Source organism: Rhea pennata, chromosome 1 (assembly GCF_028389875.1).
Source record: "Rhea pennata isolate bPtePen1 chromosome 1, bPtePen1.pri, whole genome shotgun sequence".
NCBI classification, from domain to species: Eukaryota; Metazoa; Chordata; class Aves; order Rheiformes; family Rheidae; genus Rhea; species Rhea pennata.
Genome location: NC_084663.1, coordinates 109,573,849 through 109,598,389, shown reverse-complemented (window position 1 = coordinate 109,598,389; position 24,541 = coordinate 109,573,849). Strand labels below are relative to the sequence as shown.

Sequence of the window (24,541 nt, the reverse complement as noted above, 5' to 3'; positions counted from 1 at the left end):
TGTAATCAGAGACTATTTTTGTTGAAATTAAAAAAAAAAAAAGAAAAAAGTACCTTTTTTTTTATTTTAAGGCATGAATAGCCAGTGTATCAGATAATCCACTGTTATGGACTACTTGTCTACTGAATTGTTCAGAAGTGTTCTCTTCTTTGTACTACGTGATGTGCTCATTTCTACTGCTCTATTGGCTTGTAATTTATTGCAATTTGTCATTACTCTGTTTTAGAAGAGGGCACTCTCAAAACGGTGTACATTTACGTTTTAAGGCGCTCTCTGCTGAAAACTCTGACACTGCCTGCTAGAGTTCTCTACATAAGGCTAAAATAGAATTGTGATTAAGACATTGTTTAAGGTGTCATGGTAAGAAAGAGACTTAAACCTTCACTGCCCATTGATAGCAACTTAGGACATCCCTATAACTTGAGGAGCTTCCGATATGATCCAAAATTCAGAACTAGCAGACATCCCTTGCCCTTGTAGGGGTTGCGAAGAGTGTAAATTTGTGAACTTAAAAAACCAAAACACCTAACTACTGATAATCTGTTTTAATAAAATTTGGTTATAATTGTTAAAAGTACAGTGTAAGCAAGAGAGAACACCTAATTCAATACTGAAACAACAATTAATTATTCACTGCAATATAGCTCAATGAACTTGACCGGATAATGCATGATTTTTTTTTTATTATTATTTTATTATTTATTATTTTTATGCATTTCTTTGAATGTTCTTGGCTGTGAAACGTCTTTGTGTATGTTTACTTCTCAGCATCTCAGAATAAGTTGCTGATTTGTTTGCAGATGTTGAATGAACCCCTAGTATTTTTGTATCTTGAACCGTAATCATTGCCTGATTTCTTTTTTTCCCCCCCTAACATTTTCCAAGAAGTGAGAGACTTACAAAGTAGGTAGGATAGAAATTCCACCACAAATATCTCTACTTTTCTTCTATTTTGCTTAAAGGCATTAGAAAAGCAGAGACTGAAGAAGTGCAAATTATATTACCCTGGGATTTGAAAATTACTCAGTTTGTCTTAAACTAGTGACTGTTTTAAGATCTCATGAATCAGTATCATGGCTAGACACACCCTTGCTGTTGCACTGAGAAGCTCTTATCATAGGCTTCAGGAGAGATTTGTATCTTGCTCTAGTAGCTCAGGTGATGCTGTAGCTTGAAAGTGTGACAATCTAATTCTTTTGAAGGATGTTTTCAACGAGGAGCTATCTTTTCTTAAAAAAAAACTGTATTTTTTGTCCTTTTCTTTTAAGGCCTCTTCATTAGTAACTGAGCCAACCCAGTCAAGCAGGTAGTGTTGCAACCTATACAAAGATTAAAAGGAAAAAATCTAAACAAATGTTGAAATGTGGATGAAAGAAGAAGCAGAAGGGTGTGTGATGACATAAAGGTTCTTTGGCAATGTTTGAGATGCCCATGTACAAGTGAGTTATGCAGGTCACCCTAAATGAGTGCCAGTAAAAGCTTTATACGAACATGAACAGTCCTATTTATAGAGGCAGCTCTCTGTCTAAATATAAATGGCTCCCAGTCATGTCTAGACCAACACCAGAGCTATGTTAGTGTTTGAAGTGGGGGTTCAGGACTAAGAGTATAAGTTATACCATTCTTCAAGTTGCTAGATATTATAATTAGCATGTAAACTTTGTGGTGGTGTTACATGTGTGAATGTCACAGGACACTGTTGCCCAAGACATCTTTTCTTTCTCTTTTTTTTTTTTAAGTGTCAGAAGGTACATCTAGTGGATGTGACCTGTAAGCTAAATATTCTTCAGTGTGTGTTCAAAGCTTTGAGAATGTATCAGTGGGAGGGTGGGTGGATAGATCAGTGAATGACTTTCATTGCTAACTATTTTCAGCAGTTGAGTTTTAATGAGTCTTTCAACTGTTGCTGCTGTGTCTAATCCACTCACTTGCTCAGCATTCAAAGTTAAAGAAGCTTTCTAGGAGGTTTAATGTTGTCATGATTACAGAAGAGGTTAGTTTGATTGTGTTCTGCACAGACCTTGTGTTAAGAGTTCTTTTTAAATTGAGAAATATATGCTGTGCATACAGATGATTAGGATAGATGAGTGAGTGTTGTGTTTGGATGTGCACATGCAAATATACAATTGCTGTATTAAGATAAATAACTCATAGTGGATGAAGTTGTAAACAGAGGTCCTGATTCTTTAGCAATGGTCTTACTCTGTCATGTCCTGTATTTGTCAGTGGGGTCTCCTTTTGGATTTGTCATTTAATATGTATCGACAGGCAGTGGAATAAAATAAAAATGACCACCAAAAGTGGTTTCTTCTGCTTTTTTTTAGCTTAACATTAGAGTTCTTTAGTTTACTTGATAGGCTGCCTAGCATCAGTGTTAAAATAAATAAGCACAAGGCAATCATTCTTACAGGTCATGAAAACTTAAAAGATGTAGTATACCAATGTGAAGAAAAAATAGTGATATTTCTGGTAAATGTACTTAAAAAAAAAAAAAAAAAAAAAAAAAAAAAAAAAAGCTGTGATCAAATGCCAGCTCTTACATCAGTCTTTATAATCTTTCTTGCTGATCTGTGACCTTGACCTTGTGTTTGTATGTCAATTCTATTTTAGGGATGGACAAATCAAGTTCAGTTTAATAGGATTTATACTCCAGCTTCATGGGATGCCTCAGTGTAATATAAAAGTTAAATATTTGAATGAATTATTCTGTTTCCAGTGTCTCAGACTGCAGAGGGCTTCACGCAGTGGCAGGGTTTTCCTGATTGTGCTTAAAGGATACTTCTTAAACAGTGCATCTTCTTTATCTTACAATGAACTCTCCTAAATTTTGTCTAAAGATGGAGTCTTCTCTTAGTGAGAGAATCTCACAAATAGCAATGCTCCTGCCTCTTTAATTTGATGTAAGTGCAGTTTGACGCTGAAAGGAATAGGCCCTGCTCTCTGTCCTTCTCCACCAGCACTCCAGCTGTGCATTCCCAAGTGGAGTCAAAAGTTTGGACTTGGGAGGGGGGAGGGGTTGTTTTTTGCCATGATCCAGGTCCTTAGTCCTACTTGCCTCTTAGGATCTTTCCAAAGGAATGCTAATTTCAGTGCAAGGAAGGTGGCAGGGACAAGCAGCTGAAGATTGGTAGAGGAAGTCAAGGCTACGCATTTTGACAGCATCTTCACACCTAAGTGAGATGAAAATTCCTGTGGAACCACATTCTTGTATATATGTAAATGTGTGGCTTCTGAGCTAGTTTGTTTTGTTTATTACTAGGGGTCTCATCTGCAACCAAGACTGATTGTTTTCAGATAGGGATGGGGCTCCATTTAAGCCCATTAAACTCTGGTTCACTGGCACCATTTCTGCTCATCAGTGTTCTTGAGTATGGGCTTAATTTGGGACATATGCTAGCGTGGAATTTAAGCATGTGCTTTAAGTGTGTTTTTGTATAACTAATGCTTTAGGCAAGTAGTTTTTATAAAGACTTAGTGAAGTTGTTGGACAGCTACTGTAGAAGATGGCCCCAAATTAGTTAATACTTCTGTGATGCCAATATGGAATAATAGATTTATTTTTAATAGATCTTTCAATTTGGGGTAATGCTCCTATATGTAGAAAATTACACACTTTCTTCAGAGATCAACAGCACATCTGTGTTGCTCTATACAATTTCTAAATGGGTATGGGTTTCAACTTACTTGACACTAATGGAACAAGCAGTAATGATAAATAGCTTTTTCTTGCTACTTTGCAATTATTTCTTTCATGCAGCATTCATGAAAGACAGATATAAAACATATTAGTAAGAGCTGTTTTTCACAACTTTGTGACAGCATATCATCTTTCTGCTTAAAATGCTTGTCATCTTTATCAACATAAAACTTGAGAAATTACCTCAAAAGTGTGTTTCCGTGTCGTGAGTGTTTATGGTTTCCCCTTCCCAGCCATCCAGTGTTCCTACCATCCTGACTTTGTGGCAGTGAATATAGAGTAAGCATTTTCTTTGTTTTTAGCTAAGTCAGTATTTTAGTCATTCTGATTTGATTCATGGCTCAAGTTTAGCTGCAGCCTGAGTCCTAGTATTTTAGAATATTGTTAACAAAGTAATTATATAGAGGTATTATATACCTCTATATGACTTTAAAGGCTTTTAATTTTTTACTTGGGGATTTATATTACAAATGCTTTTAGATTAATTCTGGCACAGTGGTAAGTTGTGGAACTTTTTTTACTGTATGTTGTTAGCCTTTTCTCCACAGATTTTGCTAGAGTTAGTTGTAATGGTGTATCTTTATTTTCATTTGATTTAATTACTATTTTGGAAAAAAAAATCAGTTTGTCATTGTAAATGATCTAGTATGGACTTCTTGCTAATGCAGATTTTTCCTTTCCCACTTAAGTGAAATTATATGAGCTTTTTTTTTTTTTTTTTTTTTTTTTTTGTCCTTAGCCTTTTGAAACTGTCTACAAGAGGCTACATCCCCCATTACAATGGAGGCTATGTTGTCCTTCCTCTGACTAAAATCAACCCCATCAATCACCAGGATCATTAAAGCAGCTTTTCCCCCCCCCCCATGTATCATTGCAAATTTTAAAAGACTGTGATCCTATATTTTACATTACAGTGGAATTATACTTTTCTGTTAGTTGAAACCTGTTCTATGGAAAGAAAGTGACTTGAATTCAAAACTAATCACGAGACACTTGGTCCTAAGTGGAGCATAACTACAGTCAGTAAGAGTTGTATATTTGTTTTAGCCAATGTGTGTTGTAGCTCTGCATTGTGCAACCAAATCCTGGTTAAAATAACATAAAATGACTTTTCATGTGACAAGTTGCCAAACTTGTAAAGTTAATCCAACAACACCAATGGTGCTGAGAGATTTGGAGATTTGGCCATATCTTTGGATCTGTCCCAAAATTAGATGGTCAGAGTTATGTGGAAATGCATTATCTGCATATATTGATCATAATTTAGAAGCACAACTGTCCTGAGAACATTGATTTTTTTTTTCCACTGTATTCTAATAAGATTCCATTCTTGAGGAGTTGCCACGTAGTTAAATGCTTAGTGATTTTTTTTTTTTTTTTTTTTTTTTGCAAGTTTGGGGGGAATGGGAATCTAGTTGTAAAATTTTTATTCTGAATATTTTAATGTAAATGATTTACCAAGATTGGAAATATGCATCCACTCTCCATTTGCTTGTACCTACCAGTATATTATTTTATTATAATTGGTTTGGTTTGCAATGTTATATTTTGAAAAAAGTTCTTGGCATATATTTTTGTGCCTATTTGCTTTTGGCTTCTTGAATAAGACGACTCAATTGCTGAAAGCCTTCATGCTCACTATATTTCTGGTCTTTTAATCACCATGCTACCAAAATTAGAGGGGAGTTAGTAGTATGCCCTATTTCTGGATTCCTGTCTATACTGGGGGGAGCAGGGGCAAGGTTCACTGTTCTGTCTTACCAGGTCCCTCCTTCACCCTTTTTGATTTCCATAGCAGAAGGTCACCGAATTGTCACTTGTGTAAGGGAGGGTTTTAGATTTTAAATACTCAGTTCCTTCACAGGTGTCATTTGTAGTTCGAATGTTCATTCCATTTTGTGTTAGAACTGGCAAAGAGGTGGCAAAGATAGTTTATTTCTAAGTTGATGAGTGCATGTTAGCAGAATCTGATTGACAAACTCAAAGATCCTCCTTACAGTACAGTTATAGTACTAAACAGAAGTGTTCATCCAGGAGTATTTGTGAGAACAAATATGTGTGCATGGGTCTGTGCAAAGAAATTGACTGAAACTTCTGTGAGGTGCTCATTTACAGAGGTATATTGCAATATGCACAAGGTGGAGTTTTCTGCAAGTGACTATTTTTGCAAGGCTCATTCTTAGCTAGTTAGAATATGAAATACTGGTTTAAGGTAAGCTGACTTTAGCTATTGTTTTGAGAGTGCCAAAGGCCTGAAAATGGCTAAATATGTGGGGTTCTCTGAAATAAACTGAACTTTCTTAATAGGAGGTTTTAAAGTGCAAGACAGATTTCGATTAAGCTGTGCACAGTGCTAGGGCACATGTGCAAATCTTCTGAGCTGCTACTTGTGAAGAAACCTTCAGAAACATCAGTTGCCTGTAACTTAGGCAGAAATGTCTGCCTCAAGGCTTGTATACGCTGCACACTGCTTTCTCAAGGAGGTGGCAGAGGTGGGTTGGGCACCAGAATTGGGTGAGCAGCGGCAGTGCAGCACCAGGTCAATACACTTTGCTTCTCAGGGCAGGCTGACCTCCACGGGGTTCCCTGCTGCCCAGCTAGACTTACTTTGGCACCTAAACTGCATTGGTTCTCTTACATACGCTGCAGCCTGCAGTGAGGACATACCTTTTTCACCAAGAGCCACCATTCTCAGATTGCTGTCATTTACGGTCATTCTGTCCCCTCTCCTGGGAGAGGCCTTCCTCAGGATTAAATGGATGTTCTTCCTTGGAGCTCTTCCCCCATGTCTGGTGAAAGCCCGTGATTCAGCCAACACCATTCAGATTTTAAGTCTTTCATATGAAAATACTCTCTCTTCAAACTGCCTCTGAGTTTGAGGAGTTCTGCTTCTCACCTCCTATGCACACAAATGAGCAGAGTCTGCTTTGTCACCTCCCTGAAAGGGCATCTGTTTAAATACAGAAATCTCTCTGATATTCCTCACCTCATTTAGACAGACAGTGGAAATATTGTATTTCTCCTTGATAAATTACGCATCGTCCCGAAGCTGCTCGTTGTCACGAGGTGGTATGGCATGGTCTGGGTGAGTCTCAGATTCCAGCGCTGGGGGAAATCCCATGCGAGGGACGGAGAGCGCTGAGATTAGATGTCTGAATCCCCCTTTGCACGCCAGAGAGGGAGTATGCATGAACAGCCTCCCCTTTCCTTGTGTGACTCTGGCGCCATAATTAGCATCTGCATTAGTTAGCATTTACATTTAATACAACAGTCCTTAAAACAAAGGCCTGCATAAGTCTAAATAGTCTTTTTGTCCTCCACGCAGTTGTTGGTTCACTAACAGTTCAGTCCAATAGTCTGTCATATCTTACTGGAAAAAAACATTTTTTATATCTGCTGTGCCATTAGTTCTGTGTTCATGTCTCTCTTACATGACTAGGAGTGTTGAGTTACTTGGTGTTAGTGCGCTTCATCAAAATGGTTGGTTTTTTGCATCTCTTCTTGAGCTATGATGTCAGCTATTGCAGAAAAATTCTGCATATTGTTCAGAATCCTCCTGTCTAAATTGCCAAAGCCATCAGAAGGGTTGGGTTGGATTCATTTTGTTCTCTTCCAGTCACACACCTTTCCCCCCCCCCCCCCCAAACACTGAATGAGAAAACTTGTCTGATGTCTAGAATTTCTCTTGGCAAGAGGGAGTACAGTCAGAGTTATGTTTGGCAGTGTGCAGAGTAACAAAGCAATAGGGAAAAGGCCTTTCCTTTTTGTTTACCTGTGCAAGAGTTAGCAATAACTTAATGGCTCTGGCTATTGCTAACTCTGCCCTTGTCCAGAGGGGATATTTTAGAGAGTGAATAATAATCCTGTGTCCTGCAGCAGCCAGCAGGACAGCATTGGCATGGAGGAAACCCAGCTCTGATTCAGTTGCAGGGTTGAGGCTGCTGGAGCCCCACAAGAAATCCTGGCAGCAGCAGCTGGAACTCCTTTTGTTGCAACATGATTCCCAGCGTGGCCTGTCCCAACAGCCTTTTAAAAGCAACAGGTTATCTTTTCCATGTTTGAAATGTCCTTTGGAGTCAACCACTAGGCTAATGAAGGAGTGAATAAGAAATTGATCTCTTGGGAAGAAGCTTAATTTTGCTTTCTCAAAGTGACATCCTAAAACTGTAGGAAAGAAAGAATTTGATGTTTATGAGTTTATTTTAAACAAGGCCTGTTGATTCCCAAGTTCTTTAGATGTGTAACTGTAGAAGTCACCTATTTATTGCTCCACAATCTGATCACTTCTGCTGATCTCTGTCTCTCTGTCTCTCTCTCTCTCTCTCTCTTTTTTTTTTTTTTTTTTTTTTTGGTGTTTCATTTGCAAAGGGACCCTTCAAAACGTCTTGACAGCCTGAAGCAAAACTGTGAAGAGGTCTCAGCTGCTCTATTCATCTCACTAGATTTCTGACAGGGAGCATGGATTTAGCAAAGCACTTAAATACTTGATTCTCATAAAGCACGTGCTTAAGTGCTGCTGAAGTACCTGTGCATTTGTGCAGCTCCCTAGTTGTGCTTTAGTGGGTTGTTGAATCAGGACTGTTTTATTGCTTAGAACCTTAGTTTTCACATGCTTATCCCACTATTCAGACTGTGTCCCTCTTGCCTGCCAAAATCAAAGATATACAAATTGAGTGTAATAGCAAAAGAAATCATTCTGGGACAGCTAGTCTCATTTTCCATATTCATGTTTAGTTCACTGGAAGATTGTGCAGCAATTTCCAGTGCATCTAGGAATTCTTCTACAGAGTTTAATTTCATTGGACTCCACAGTCTTTCACTGTAGACAGCTATAGGACAGGGAATCATACAACAATCTTTCTTTTAAGTACTTAGTGCTATTACTGGAGCTGTTGGGCAACTCACAGGCTTTAGTACATTTATCCTCAATTATCTCTGAGAAGTTTGCAGCCATTAATACGCTACCTGGAAAAATAGGGTATACAGAAAAGTAAAACCAGAAGTCAGCCTGTCTGCAGTGAGGGGAGTAATTAGACCCCTGGATTCCAAGCTGGCGCTGTAATTGCCGGCCTGTATTCCTCAAATCTGTAATAATTAAAATGATGGACTAAACCACTGGTTGATGTGGTGGGCTGTAGCCATTACATTTGGGAACACAAGAGTGGGAAGGAAATGAGCTGGCGAGAGACCTTTTCTGAGTCTTACAGTAGATTTTAACAGACAGTTCATTTTATTAAAAAATTAAAGAAGTTAATTTCATGTACTGGTTTATTTTTTAGCACTACAAATGCATGTTTTGATTCATCCCCATTTAAAAATAAAGCATAATGAAGTAAAACAGTTTAATCATGTCATAAAAGTACTCCAGAATGCAGTTAATAAAAAGGGTTTTATGTATGTATATATGTACACATCTAACCTGTATATTAATCATTCTAACAATGTCTGTAGTTTGGATAATGTTTATTTTAGTAGGTGTTTATGTGGGGGGATCTACTAACCATTGCTGACTTCCAAGATGTATGCCTTAATTCTTTACACAAGAGTTTCCGTATAATCTTGAATGAAGCCTATGGAAGGCAATCTGCTTATGTATGTTTATATATGGAGAAAGAGAAAGAGCAGCAGTAATACTTTCTGGTAACCAAAGGATCTTAATGTTTTTTACAGTCTTTACATTAAAACCTTTTTGACTGCCAAGGACACCTGTAGCTTGCAAACAAAAAAACCTGCAACAAATGGAAAAGCAATATTAATATTCTGGACATGCACAGGTTCTGTAGTTCAGGATACATTCTAATATTCTCTTCGCTATGCCTATAGTTTCTCCCTATGCACTTTTAAAAGGATGTAGGTCTCATTTTAGCCATGCACTTCACTCTGGGAGTGTCTCCCCAGGTTACAGCACTTGTGTTGCTGGTAATGTTTCTTTCTTAGTTCTGTCTAGGTAAACTTGATTTCATGAGCTGTGATCTGTGTCCTCATGCAGGTACTGAGAATAGCCTCTGCAAAATGAACATTTATTTATTTGTTAGGATACAAAACTCTGTGAGAAAAGAGTTGAAACAACAAATACAGTAGTTAAATCTAGTATGCCTTCTTGGCCATGCAATTGGTCAATTTATTTTGTCATAGTAGATAAATATGATTTTTAGGTCTAGGGATTCACAGATATTAGAGACTGATAGAGGTTCATTGCACTAAGGTTATATCAGTCTTTCCTGGGGTATAGGAGCTGTATTTCTTGAAGAGCTTCTCCATTCTCTTTTCTGCCTTGTTTCTTTACTGTCTTTTTCTCTTTATTCAATTCTGGTAATTTCTGGAATATTACCTAATAGCAAGAAAAATTAAAACCACTTTCCGGGGTCCTGGGAAATTTTCTGGTACAGTCTGGGTGTTGCAAAAAAGTTGCTGAATGACTATTAACAGCTAAATACTAATTTCCAAAACTGTTTCTGTTTCCATGTGACCAGGTTTTGGATCAGATAGTGAAAGAAGAGTGTACTGGGTTCAAAACTCACTGGAAATTCGTAGTTGAGATTTGCCTTCAAACCCTGAAATTTATTACCTGACTTCCCATCATAAATAAAGTGTATTTTTTGAGATTGTTTTTTGAGATGTAATTTCAGTGCTTGACAGATGACTTAATTGCATTTTTCCTATTGTACATTAGGTCATGCAGGGTTTCATAACACTGTAATAACTGATGCAGCACTGGATCAGAATAGCCTTTTTAAAAGGATTGGTGATGTCTTAATTCCATATACATTGTGTTTTTCAAATTTAATTATCTTCAATGATAGTTCCCTTGGATCAATCTGAATTCTGTAAAATTATCAGTTTCCCTAGCATCAAGTAATTCTGAAAAAACGAGGTGGCAAAACAGTTCTTAGAATAGTTCCTGAGTGTAAACTAAACTGTCTACAGGTGTCATCTTCTGAAGTAGACTTTTTGAGTACCTGAGGGATTTGCATAAGTGCATTGTCTTTTTATTTTATTTTATTTTTTTTTTTTATTAGCCAGAGCTGCAAAGAATAATTTCTTACCAAATATTGGCGTAATTCACAGGGCATTTGCTCAGAGATTTAACTGAAGGTGACCTGTAAGGCTTTCTTTATCAGATAATAAACAAACCTTGAAATATTTGCAATTTTATTCTTTCAAACTTAAAACACAAGATACTAGGTGCTACTTGTTCCTTTTTAAGAATGGCATGCTGTGAGCTTAATTCCCATTTGAAATATGAAAATGTGGCAGTAGGTAAATATATTTTTCCAAAACAAGGTGCATTCCCAAATATTCAAATTAGTAAGTCTAGCTAGTCTGTTAATGCTGCACTTGTTAGATACTTAATATATTCATTAGAAACCTTGTGGGGTTTTCTGTTGTGTGTGCATGCATGCATGCATGTGCATGCATTTTTTTCCCCCCAAGGATTCATTATTTCAGATTTTAATCCATTTGGGATTGAAACTTTGCAAAAGTCCACACACAGGCACCCGGGTTTTTGAAGGAGCAATAATATGGTAGCTAATTTCTATTTGAATGAATTGAAATTTAAGTTTTAATCATATGTTTGGATAAAAAACTGCATCTTCTACAGGTAATTATGTAAGCTCTGGTATACCTCTATCTCTGAGAGAGAATGATTGAGACTCTAGTTACGGGCCTGAAACTTTTTTTGTTTGATGCTTAGCTACATGGGCATACGCACTTTACACTACAGTGCATTTCTGGTGTTTTAATTCTGTTTTGAAATGGCTCAGTGTTTAGAGTTTCTGTATATGACTTACAGTATCATAGTATGGGAACGTTTCTGCAGGGGTGTATATGGGCTATTAACTTCATGGCTATTAAGCTGTTCTTCTGATTTACTTTTTTAGATCTTTTTACTTTCAGGTGCTTGTAGCTTTTGAATTAAAAATTGGCCTCAGGGAAATCAATCATAAATATTCATTCACTTTAAGAAGGCAAGGATTTCACCTGCATATGTTCCTTTTAAACTTCTAAATATAAGTTTTCAATGTGCTTGTAGTCTCTGAAAGAGAACTGCAGAGCTAGATATGTTGAAAGATACTTAGCTTTGCTCCTGTTGAATATTTATGCTAGTTTAGAACAGAATGAGAGAAGGAGTAGGCATGTGTGGTATAATGATTGCAATATTGAACAGTGTTCAGTATCTGAATTGTGTTCATGCTGTCACTGACAAGTGTAATACAACTAAAACCTAAGATGGATCTTACATGCATCTGGTAGGAGTGCCATTGTTGTACTTCTTAAAAATAGATTTTTATAGCCTACAGCCTCATCCAAGGAAGTCTCAGTAGAGATGTTCTACAAGAACTGCTTTGGAAATAACTGTTTTTTGTTGCACCATAATAGATTTAATACACAGGAAAAATACAGAAGTAAAAGCCCTCCCATAAAGATCTACCAGGAATGCCCTTATAAGCAGCCTTTTCTCCGTTTCCATCATGCATCCCTTCTAATGGCTTGCTGCAGTTGGGAGTTGTAAGGACAACATATTTCCTTCCTGTTGTGCCAACATACTAGATTTTGCATTGCTAGTTTGTCCTGGGCAGCAGTGATGAATTTGTTTCTACTTTAAGGCATATCATCTACCTATCGAAATGTACTCATAAGTGAAGCAGCCTCTTCTGGTACTTGCAAACAGATTCGGTATGAAACTAAACACTTACTTCAGGCATATTCATGTTCCCTATTAATTCTCTTTTAGAATGGCAGTCTTCATGCCCTGTGTATTTACATAGTAAGTAGAAAGGTTGATGCAACTGTGAAATAAAATCCAATGTAATCAGGTTTTTTTTTGTTGTTTTGGGGGTTTTTCTTTGAACCATATTTAAAGTGCTTTGAGATTTTACTTTCATGGTGGTTGGTCTTTGTTTTGAGCTGTAGGGTAGAGAGAGGCAATAAACACTCACAGTACCTATGCTTACAATGGTTTACCTAGGCTTATTTTTTGTATAAAATTTTCTGTCCCTCAATCATTTTCATCAGGTTCTTCAAATTATTTTGCATAGGCTGTTTGCGTTACTTTGTTTTCAATTTCTTCTGGAATATTTTTGCTTATATGTTCTGAATCTGAATATCTGTATAATGGTCAAAGTATTGTATGCAATTTCTGTAGATCTTATCCTAAATCATCTTTCCTCACCGCTTGTTTTTTTTCCTTTTTTTTGTTTGTTTTTTTACTTAGGAAATTTATGTACTTGATGGAGATGGAAAAAGATGGGAAAAAAAAGTTGGTTTCCTGGAGGAAGGTGAAGACAACGAGTATTTAGTGGAACTTTATTACCTTGGAACCATGTTCTGAGTACTCCTCCTTAGATGTCTTTCGTAAATATTCTCTATATCAACAGAGCGATACGATTGAAAATTTGTTTCATCAAACAATATTTGCTGGAAGAAGCCTGCTTTGAATGTAATACTTTGCATTGTTTCAGTTTATAAGAAAAAGCTAGTGACTTCTACATGGTATTTATTAACTCTGCATCTCAATTGAGCTAAAGCAATCTAGTCTTTGAAGTGAATAGAAACAGAGCCCTCTTGGATACTTTTATTGAACATGACTCATGGAGAAGAGCTTGGCTCTGAGATGCACCAGGATTCTGTTGTTCTAACTTACCTAGAGGGATTACTAATGCATCAAGCAGCAGGAGGCTCAGGTACTGCCGTTGACAAAAAGTCCACTGGGCATAGTGGAGAGGATCAAAACTTTAAGATTTCTGGAAATATATTTCCCAGCTGCCAAAGTAATGGTCAAGCTCTTAACACAAATACATATCAGGGATCTGGCATGCTGCATCTCAAAAAAGCTAGACTGTTGCAGTCTTCTGAAGACTGGAATGCAGCAAAGAGAAGACGGTTGTCTGATTCCATTGTGGATTTAAATGGGAAAAAGGAAGCTTTGTTAGCTGGCATGGTTGAAAATGTGCCTAAAGGCAAACAGGATAGCACATTACTTGCCTCTTTGCTTCAGTCGTTCAGCTCTAGGCTGCAGAGTGTTGCTCTGTCACAACAGATTAGGCAGAGCCTTAAGGAGCAAGGGTATTCCCTTAGCCATGATTCTTTACAAGTGGAGAAAGATTTAAGATGTTACGGAGTTGCATCTAGTCACTTGAAGACTCTGCTGAAGAAGAGCAAAGCAAAAGACCAGAAGCTGGACAACAGCCTGCCTGATATAACAAAGAACCTGCCCAAAGATAGGTTTATAGAATCTCCTCATGCAGTACAGAGTGGACCTAAAGTGATAAATGAGCCACTGTCATGTGCTGCAAGATTACAAGCTGTTGCAAGCATGGTAGAGAAACGATCTAGTCCTGCAGCTTCACCTAAGCCCAGTGTAGCATGCAGCCAGCTAGCTTTACTTCTTTCAAGTGAAGCTCATTTGCAGCAGTATTCCAGGGAACATGCTTTAAAAGCACAAAATGCAAATCAGATAGCAAGTGAGAGACTTGCAGCTATGGCCAGATTACAAGAAAGTGCCCAGAAAGACATTGGCCAGTTCAGCTTATCAAAAGGAATGACAAGCCATCTCAATGGTCAAACAAGATCATCAACCAAAACGGTATCTAGCAAAAGCAATATGGCACCATTTCAGAGTTCAGCAGGAATCATGCATTCGCCTCCCAAAAATGTGGGATACAAAAATACTTTGGAAAGGAGTAACTTGAAAACCTCTCCCAACAACAGCTTGCTCTTACATCTCCTGAAAAGCCAGAATACCACCAAACAAGCAAAAGGGCATGAACAGAGTGAGAGAGCCAGCATTTTTGAAGACAGTAGCACACCAACAACTATTGATGAGTATTCAGACAACAATCCTAGTTTTACAGAAGATGACAGCAGTGATGATGAAAGTTCCCATTCTAACTGTCTTCCTATAGACTTATCCTTTAAACAGAGGACAGACAAACTGGACGCAGGTGCACCTGCATCACTGGATAACCTGACTCAATCATTGCTTCATAACTGGGATCCAAAAGTTCCTTGTCCAGAGAACAAGGAAGACAAAGACACTCCGAAGGCTTCTAAGCTGAATCCCCATCAGAAAGTAACACTGCTTCAGTTGTTACTTGGACATAAGAGTGAAGAAAAGATAGACAAATGTAATGACCCTCAGGGACCACACAGTGCAGCTGATGTGGCAAAATTCACTGTACAGACTGGTAAAAGGACTCCTGTTACTGACAGTCCCAGTACAAATCGAATGACTCCATTAAGCACTCCACCTTTGCTTGCTTCTACAAAAGCAGACTCTCCTATAAATCTCTCGCATCAGTCATCTTTAGCCATGAAGCGTAGTTCACCACCGTATGCCTGCAGCATCCAGCCAGATAGGCTGGTTAATCCTGCATCTAAACATTTGATAGACCTATCTAAAAGCAAAGAAATTCAAGGAGCTAAGCTGGCCAGGAATGATAGCCCACAGAATTCTTCAGCTTTCAGTGCCAGCAAGCTGTTGCAGAATCTCGCTCAGTGTGGTATGCAGACTTCTATGGCAAGCGAAGAACAAAGAACCAGCAAACAACTGCTAGCGGTGAACCTAGAGAAACCTGTAGGCTTGATTGATAGATTGAACAGCCCTCTGCTTACAAATAAACTGAGCACGCATGAAGAAAATAACAAAATATTCAGTTGTCAGCCTGCACCCACTGAACAAGGACTTCCAGGTTCAGAAATAGAAAATCTCCTTGAAAGGCGCACTGTCCTTCAGCTGCTTCTGGGCACTCCGAATAAAGGTAAAAGTGAAAAGAAAGAGAAGGTGCTTTTAAGAGATGAAAGTTCTCAAGAACAGACAGATAAGGCTTTGAATGAGCAAATATTGACAGTGAAAATAAAAACTGAACCTTCTGAAGAATCAAATGTTCCTTACAATTCAAATGCACAACAAATAAGAGAGTGCAAAGGTAACAAATTTCAAGGATTTGTTCATTCACTGCAGAGAAACACAGCTGCTTCTCCAGCTTCTGAGGACTTGAAATCTGAGCCTCTTTCACCTCAAGATTTCTCTTTTTCCAAAAACGGCCTGCTAAGTAGATTGCTGAGACAGAATCAAGACAGTTACTCTGCAGATGAGCTGGACAGAAGTCACCGAAACAATGAGCTGACACATCTTGAATCAAAGAGTCTTTGCACAGTACCGAAGAAGAGGAAACTTCATGCTGAGCCTTCGGAAAGCCCATTAAAAAAGATGAAAAGTAATGTGTCTGATGCTGCAAACAATCACGCTTCTCCGACAGAGGCACTCTATGGGCCTTTGCTTAACCAGCAAGAACTGAAATTCAACAGAAGCAATATTGAATTTAAGTACGCTGTAGGACATGGTTCAAATAATGAAAGTGAAAATAGGAGTTGGTCTAGAGATAGTAAAGGCTTTAATGTGTTGAAACAGCTGCTTCTGTCAGAAAGCTGTGATAGAGATCTGTCACAACATAGGAATAACATACTAACTGAGGGCAAGAAAAGAAACAAAAACCATGCAACAACTAATAAACCTGAATTCAGCATTTCTTCAGTAAATGCATTGATGGGAAGTCCTGTGCAACAGAACAATTGCATAGATCATAGAACATTTCAGTATCCAGTAGCAGTAAGAAGTCCTGCCAGTTCCCCCTTCCCTGAACATTTGGGGAATACAGTATCTAGACCTGAATCTGACCAGTTTAGTGTGTGTCCCATGCCCGGTGAAAAAGGTCCCATCAGATGGGTTATCACAGGTGTGGACAAGAATGATTATGAAAAAGAATCTCCAAGACTGACCAAAACCAATCCAATATTGTATTACATGTTACAGAAAGGTGGCAACTCTGTTGGCAGCCAAGAAGCACATGACAAAGACATTTGGAATGAACCTTCATTTACTGATAGTTCAACTCGTATTACAATTAAAGAAGAGTTAACATCTGATGCAGAGCTTAAAAATCCTTTTAACAGCTTACGAAGCCCTTACAACAGCCATATGGGGAATAAGACCTCTCATCAGCATAGTGTGAATGGAGAAGTGCATGGACTTTTGGAAAAAGTGCTAACAATCAAAAAAGAGCCAGAATAAAATACAGTCTCCCAATGAGTTTACAATCAGTAGTTTTGAATCTTTGTTTAAAAAAAAAAAAAAAAGAAAGAAAGAAAAAAAAAAATAAAAGAGTACGAACTTGAATACTGTATAAATTGAGCATGATTTGAGAAAAGCATGGTCTAATTGAAATGTTTTCATTTGATAAACTTTTTATTTTTCTGCTGATGTTATTTAAAATACATGTAGATAAAAATTGCTTTATAAGATTGTCACAAGGAAACTAGAAAGGTTGTAATTTGTATGAGACATTACTCATAACTTAATCTGATGCATACAGAACTCTTTGATCAGAGTCTTACTTAGATCTGCAAGTCTTTGGCATAACATAAAGTGTAAGCGTACAGCCTAGGTGGTGGTAATGCTGCGTTTCCTCCCTCCCATGTAAAATAATCCTTCTTTTTTGGGGGGAAGCCTAAGCATGGAGACAGTGTACTTTTTTTGAATGTTTAATATGTTTTGTGAAATTTTAAGAATAACTTTCAAGAAATGGAGCAGTCTGTCCAAGGTATTGGAAAACCTATGTCAGTGTTAATAATTACATTTCAGTGCATTTCAATTTTTAGTGCTTCCAAAATTTTTTTTATTGTTATTTTAAAATCTTGTTTGTGGTCCTTTCAGAATAGTGGTGTAAGATCTACATTTTCTCACCCTGCTTTTGAAAAATGCCTTCCTCAGAATCTTTAGCTGTAGTTATAAATTCTTAGGATCAAAATTTTTCCTAGGTTTATATAAAAACAGTAGATTTTCATGTACCATGCAAGTACTGCATAAGTCTTTTGTTAGTGTGTTCCTGTCCCTTCCCTGCTCAAAAGGGGAAAGTCAAAACGTCTCTTGGAGTACTAAGATGAAAAAAGGCTGTGACATTTAGTGAGAAAAATGGTGGAAAGTTGTGAATCAGATAACCAGAATTATTTGCTTAGCACCGTCTTGCTTCCTTTATAGAAGAATACCAACTGCACTAAAGTGGCACATCTGACACTCAAATATGGAATAGGATTTTACTGAAAAATGTGGTGGCTTCTCCCTACAACTAGGAAAAAGAATCCATATTGTGCCAATACTTATTACTCTCTAAACAGCTGATACATGGTTTAATGCAGTACGCTTTCATTGTAGAAAACCTGCTTTTAGAATATTTTTTTCAGGTTGTGCCAAAGATAAAACTGTATTTTTTTTCATGTTCTGTAATGGATAGTGGGATATGTCACAGAAATGTCCCCCTGCCTTTTTCCTCAATCCCCACCTGTGCTGTGATTTGCAACATCGGCAATATCAATCTGAGCTGGAAGTAACTGAATATTGCAGTCAAAACGGAAACACCGTAAAAGAATTGCTGACTCGGGAGAGCCACGCAGCACTGCTTTCCCTGGAGCTGGTGTTCTCTCTGTGCAGAGACCTTAGTTCTCGTGGGGGAGGGGGAAAACAAAATGCAGTTCCTCTAAATTATACTCATTATTAGTAACCGTAGGTTTTGTTGAACTTTGGTTTACCCCTCTAAAACAAAAGAAAAATGTTCTCTGCAGCTTCAGACTTTACTGATGGTCCCCAGTGTTATCAGAAAATGGTTAAGTATTTGGTCTGTGCAGATGCTGTTTTTTTTTTCTTTTTTTTAATTTTGATTTTTTTTTTCACCACTGAGTGCTGATGATGTGACGAACTTTGCTGTTTCTGTTCCTCTCACGTTTGCATAGGAGAGATGAGTGATGGGGCATTTTGCTCTTTTTCTTCCTGGTTTCATTTCACAGATCCTTTTCCCAGACTGCTGGCTTGTCTAGACAGAGCAAGCTTTTTTTCTCCCATGTCATGCCCTGCCCCCAGTCTGGAATTGGTTTGCTGCCTTTCTATTGCAGTCCCTCTGAAAGGGACTTCTCCCATCTGCCAGCTGGCAAATGCACCACTATTCTGTTTTGTCCCCCTGGGGAATACCTTCTTTTAGGGAACACAGGCATTTGGCAGTATCTAATATAAAACATTCCCCTTGGTTTATATGAGAAATAACAGAGCAATTTAAAGATATATTTTTATGTTATTTGGGTGAAGCATAATATATTAATGGGCTGTACAAAGAAGATTTATATTTTAAAACCTTCACACAAATTTAATGTCATTTTAAATGTCATTGTCAGAAGAATAATATAAAAATAATTTTGTTTGTCTTTAATATTTGCATTTATAAGTGGCCCAATGACAATTCAAATGTGTCATAGAATAATCATTAATGAGATAAAGTATATTTTAGATTGACAGTGGAAATGAATTCTTTTTATATGAGTCAACCCAACATAAATATTAAAGTTGGTATTTGTTCCATCCATTAGATGGCTCTTAAAAGTCTTAATTGATTATTTTTCTTAAAACAACATGTATATAGTTAGCAAATATATACAATATAGAATAATAGATGGTCCCCAGAATAAATACATGGCTATAATTTATGTGAAGTCTCCACAGAAAAAGCAGCATGACTGAATGTGGAATTAAGTGGTTGGGAAACTTTCCAGCAAAACAAAATTCAGCTGAAAAGCAGAGAACATCATCTAACTAACCCTAACAAAAAGTAATACTGGAGTCCTAGGAGTGTGCTTATCCATGTATTTATTCTGTGGTAGTCTATTGTTATAATATATACTTTTGAACATTTAGTTTTTAAAGTTTTATAAAACATTTTAAGTTAAAATGTTAATTGCCAAACAGTTTTATCAGTTAAGTTTAGCTTTCCTTGTAGGTGATGTTAATAAAGGGTATTACCATTCTCACAGACGTCAGTATAACAAAAATTTACACAAAAAAATAATTTCAGGACGTGCTGTTTATAGAAGAATCTTTTCTGTTGAAGACTTGGCGATCTTGAGCAGTGTGTAACGTACTAAAGTCAGGCCCCTAAGAGGTAGACATGCTGATCTGATGCTCTTCAGCCAGCCACTGAGAGGGGCAAGTCCCCTCCGTGTTGAATTTTCTAGTATTGCTAATGCTACTTCTCCCTAGGAAAGAGAGTTCTTTCTAAATCAGCCCCATGCGCAATTTTAAACACGAGGCTTTTTCATCTTTATTATTTTATTATTATTATTATGTAGCCCAGGAGAGCAGGAAGGAGTCACCATCATTTTCCCTGGGGACTTTGCCTTCTCAGTTGTCCTATGGAAAAAGGGAGGTGTAGGAGCTGGATTTGCTGCACCAGTAGAAGGACTGGTTGGGTCCACCACGTTGTCTTAAGCAACCTAAAGATCCTAGATTCCCACAGCCCCTGTAGAATGAGTGACAAGCCAAGGTCCTCTGTGCAGAGTGCTGCTCAGCAATTCCCATCTCCTCTGTTCAACAGACATTTACTTCTAGGACATGATGCATTTCAGCTGGCCCCAATATGCTTCCTCTGACTGTGGGAGTGGAGGCTTCGGAGATGATGCAGTCTGCAAACAGGAGTTTGAAGTTTCAGCTGGGCTGTTAGACTGCAGACTTAAATAGCGTGGTATCTGACTTGGCAGCAATATAGCTGTGTGGGGGAGAGGTGCAGAGCTGTTCGGGACTATTGTGCGACTTCACCATCAAGCGGGTTGGGAGGGAGCAGAGATCACATTGCAGTTGTAGTGGGGAGAGACTGCTGGGAGAAAGCTGCTGCCTCCTCAGGGGACAGTGTAAAATTGCGTTAGGGATGTGTCTCCACCACCTTTAAAGATGCAATCGCTGCCCTTTGGGACTTAGACCTGAGCCAGCTTTAAGCTTGCCAGCAGAATCATTGCAGCAGCAGTTGTGTTGTAAAGTGCCCAATACCTTGCTCCAGTTAGCCCCTATACAGATGCTTACGCTGCCTCAACAACCCTATTGGGTTAGCGCCCGAGGCAGGTAGATTTGAGGGTCAACTTGTAATTGCCACACAGACATACCTTTTTTTTCCAGAGCGTAAGGAATTGAGATAGCCCGGGCAATTTCTAGCATCTCCCCTGCCAAAATTTGAGGTAATAAGAGGGAAATAACACATGACCACAGAATCAAAGCTGTTGCCAGTAGGCTTCTCTGCTGATACCGTCTAACCCATCAGCGCAGTTTGAGAAGCTGGTAAACATGACAAGATCAAAAGAGAATTCATCCATAACTTTCACTTTTTTTAACCATTTCTTCTTAGTAATGTTTTTAAATTTTTAATTTACAAATGTTTTTAAAAGAAAGAAATGAATGGTTTAAATTTTCCCTGTTAAATGTTGGTGAAAGTATTACAGCTCTCATTGACGTCAGTGACATGATATTACCAGTTTGTTCTCTGCCACATCTTACAGAGGAGTAAACTGGTAAGTATATATTATATATATTTATATATAATGTAAATATATTGACTTGTTACACCTATAATATGTTGAAACTGGTTTTTAAAAGGTGATGTATATAGTGGTTTCCTTAATGAAAAATACATATTTTGTATTGTTCTAATGCAAAAGAAAAAACCTTTTAATCTTTTTTGTTATGTATATTCCATGTATAACTGTAAATATGATCACATAGGTTTAAAAACTTTTGCATGTATGTATACAGTTGCAAGTCTGGAAGAATGTATAGAAAAATACTTTTATTTAAAGTTGTGATTACCTGCTGCATGAAAAGTGCATGGGGGACCCTGTGCATCTGTGCGTTGGCAAAAATGTCTTAACAAGTCAGGTCAGTTCAAAACACAACAGTATTCCACTTCTGGACATGACTTCTGCTGTGGTATTTTAGCTTTGTGAAAGAATGTGCTTCAAATCAAAAGGGTCTGGGAAAAAAACCTACTTTTAAAACATGAAGAATTCGTACAGCTATAATCAGTCGTATAAGTTCAGGACTCCCCCTTACGTAATTGAAATATCGTATCAGGACTATTCCATCGTTGTAAATCAAAGGAATATTGATTTTCATTGCCATACATAAGAATTTGGGGATTTACCACAACCAATTTTATTGTGATGTGTTTTCAGTAATTAATCTAACTGGTCTCATTTTTATTAGAAGTTAATTTCCTCATGTGATGTCACAAAACTGTACATACTGCAGTGTGAAGTTTTTTTAAATCTTTCAGTGTTTACTTCCTGCAGAAGATTTGAATAAATGAGAAAAATGCATTGTCTTGATGGTTTTTAAATCTACTTTATTTCCTGTGTACTTTGTATTATTGGGGTGTAACTAAGGATGTTAACTGAAAAAATGAGAGTTACGGAGCTGGAACTGAGGCAAGATAAATCAGATTAGCAAGTTTTACTTTACAAAGCACCTTATTATGTATTAGTCAGATAGCCTCTTTATTTACTTGAAATCATTCGTCAAACTGGAAATCTTTAGATGGGAATACTCCCATGAGAGCTGTTTTAAATAAATGTTGAAGCATTTTCAGAATCTGCAGTATTTGCGCAAAAAAGTGTGCTTTTCTATTAAAACATAATTGGCCCGTGTCACAGGGAGGACCTTTCAGTTGTGTTCAACTTAAATTCTTAAACATGTTAAAAAATGAATATACTTTGCCTGTGAAGACTAGACAAAGATTTAACTGTGCACTTACATCATATTTTGGCAATCTTAAGTTAGATTACAACATTAGTACAATTTGTGTTTTACCAGAGAATTTGTTTCACAGATGCATAGGCACAGTGTGGAGCTGTGCAGTTGCAAGCAAGTAAATAGAAATGTCTATCTTGGGTAATAGTACTGCTATTTTCATGAATCATCCCATGTTTTTTCCCTCTGATCTCTTCAGACAACAATAAATATGTATTCATGGGGTTTGGGAAGCTTTCTGGAAAGTATAAATTGTAATTCATAAAATTAATTTAAAAACAATCCCAGCTCTATAGGTTGCACATAGATCTTCATAATACATGTAATTGAGCATTTTGACTGTTACCATAATTGGTATGCTAAATTCAGCTGACTAGTATCAGAGTTGAATAGAATTTGGAGACCAGGTGTCTTTAGGATCTCTTTGGATATCTTGTCTGAAGTATAAGCATGCGCAATGCTGCCACTGATACTCAGCCATGCTTTTGAGGGAGATAGCTATTGCACCCTGCTTCTGCTCTCTTTAAGTAGACTTACACCTGGTTCCAGGGATGAATGGCTAAGCCAAAATACAGGCGTATTAAAAAAAAAAATGCTGTGCGTCTGGAGAGCCAATCTGGACTTCTAATGGTGATGTAGCTTGAAAATCATTTCAGAAATCCATGCTTCCCCACTGACATGGCTCCTTTAATTTTGATTCTACCAACCAACCAAAAGCAACAGAGTATCTTTATTTCTCAGGTAATGATGCCTTGTGCAGTTTTCTTGAGGCACCTGAGTATCACCCAGTTTTTCAGTTCATTACTCGGGGAATTCAGGCTCTTGTAGCTTCAATATATTTATGCAGGATGTATTGTAACACCAAGTACAACTTGCTTAGTGTCTAGCAGAAACAAACAGGCCTGTGGAGTGAGCGTATGGTATGCTAAACAGGCTTCGGAGTGATGAGAATGTTGAATGGGTGTAAGTATTCCAAGAAGCGTTTCACTCCAAGTGCATGTGAACAACATTTGCCTAGTGATTCATTGTAAACTTGCTCAAAATGCCTCCAACTGGCAGTAAACACTTTACAGACAGAGCTGTGGTCATTCAGAATCCTTTTTATCTCTGGTTTCTTCCTCACAAAGCAAAAAAAAATACATGTGATGTTGATAATACATCCCAAAACAGCCACTGGAAAATGAAATAAAGGTTTTTGCTTCAGAGGGTTCAAAATGGGGTAAACACACACACACACGCACACACACACTCACACACACACACACACACACACACACATATTATACACATGTATGTGTGTCTCAGTTGCATTCATGAGACTTAGCAGCCCACTCTTATGCTTCTCAATGAAACCAACATTGTGGGCATCAAGGACAGATGTGGGATTTGATGATAAATCGTTTGCAGGCCTGTGTATTAGAGAAAAAAAATGTTGCAGTAGTAATAAAAACACATCTTAATACAATTTAGAAGGAAAAAGATTCTTGGTTTATTTTCTTTTAAAATGTTTAAAGTCAAATGTTGCAACTGAAGAGTACAATGATGACAACTTTTCTTTTGAAACTCCCTAGCACAGTAGAGATGTGTAATGCACCCACGGGAATGTGTGTAGGGACTTGATCTGGCCCTGCAGCAGTGGCTAAGACATGCAGGTAATAGTTGATGGTAATACTTTTATTTCCTTTTGCTTGTCAGAGTGACTCAAAGGGAGCAGGAGAAACTGAGCACATTTAAATCCTCTCTGCTGGTGAATTTCAGTGCTACCAATGGAAGAGCATATGCTGATCTGAGCTCACAGCAGCCCATTTCCATTTGGCTTTTTAAGGACTGCTTGCTCTTAATGAATAAAGAGATTTGCCACTATTTCCAGATTACTTTTCTGATTAAACTACTCAGAATTTAACTGAATGCAAAATGATCATTATTGACTTGTGACTGTGCCAGTTAGATAAGCTTGAATCCTGCCTCCATGATTAAAGTCAGCATGTGCTTTCAGTGTATATTAGTATGTTGAAGAGAGAATGAGAAATTACTTCCTGGCCTTCTTCACAGTGTTAGATGATTTTTGATTCTCTTTGCCTAGTCTAGTTCAGTGAGGTGAGATACCACTAAATATGAGGCAAACCAGGCTATTCTGGAGCCCTCTGGCCTTTACGGAAGCTGGTGTTGGCTTTGAAGTTGTACGCTTGCATGCTCAGGTACCTTTTGAAAATGAGTGTAGACCTCAA

The 24,541-nt window shown here is 37.7% G+C and overlaps 1 protein-coding gene across 8 annotated transcripts in view; it reads left to right on the top strand.

The window, feature by feature from the left end:
- Positions 1–24,541, top strand: part of NRIP1 (nuclear receptor interacting protein 1) — a 195,691-nt gene that overhangs the window by 57,849 nt on the left and 113,301 nt on the right. For 5 of the 8 annotated variants that reach the window (XM_062597757.1, XM_062597710.1, XM_062597727.1 and 2 more), the window contains one exon: positions 12,915–22,119. In XM_062597757.1, the coding sequence (XP_062453741.1) occupies positions 13,284–16,772 (3,489 nt within the window). In that variant the 5' untranslated portion in view covers positions 12,915–13,283 and the 3' untranslated portion in view covers positions 16,773–22,119. Of the gene's footprint in view, positions 1–12,914; positions 22,120–24,541 lie in introns of those variants that run through there. The other 3 variants (XR_009960998.1, XR_009960999.1, XR_009961000.1) reach the window with 1 other exon arrangement.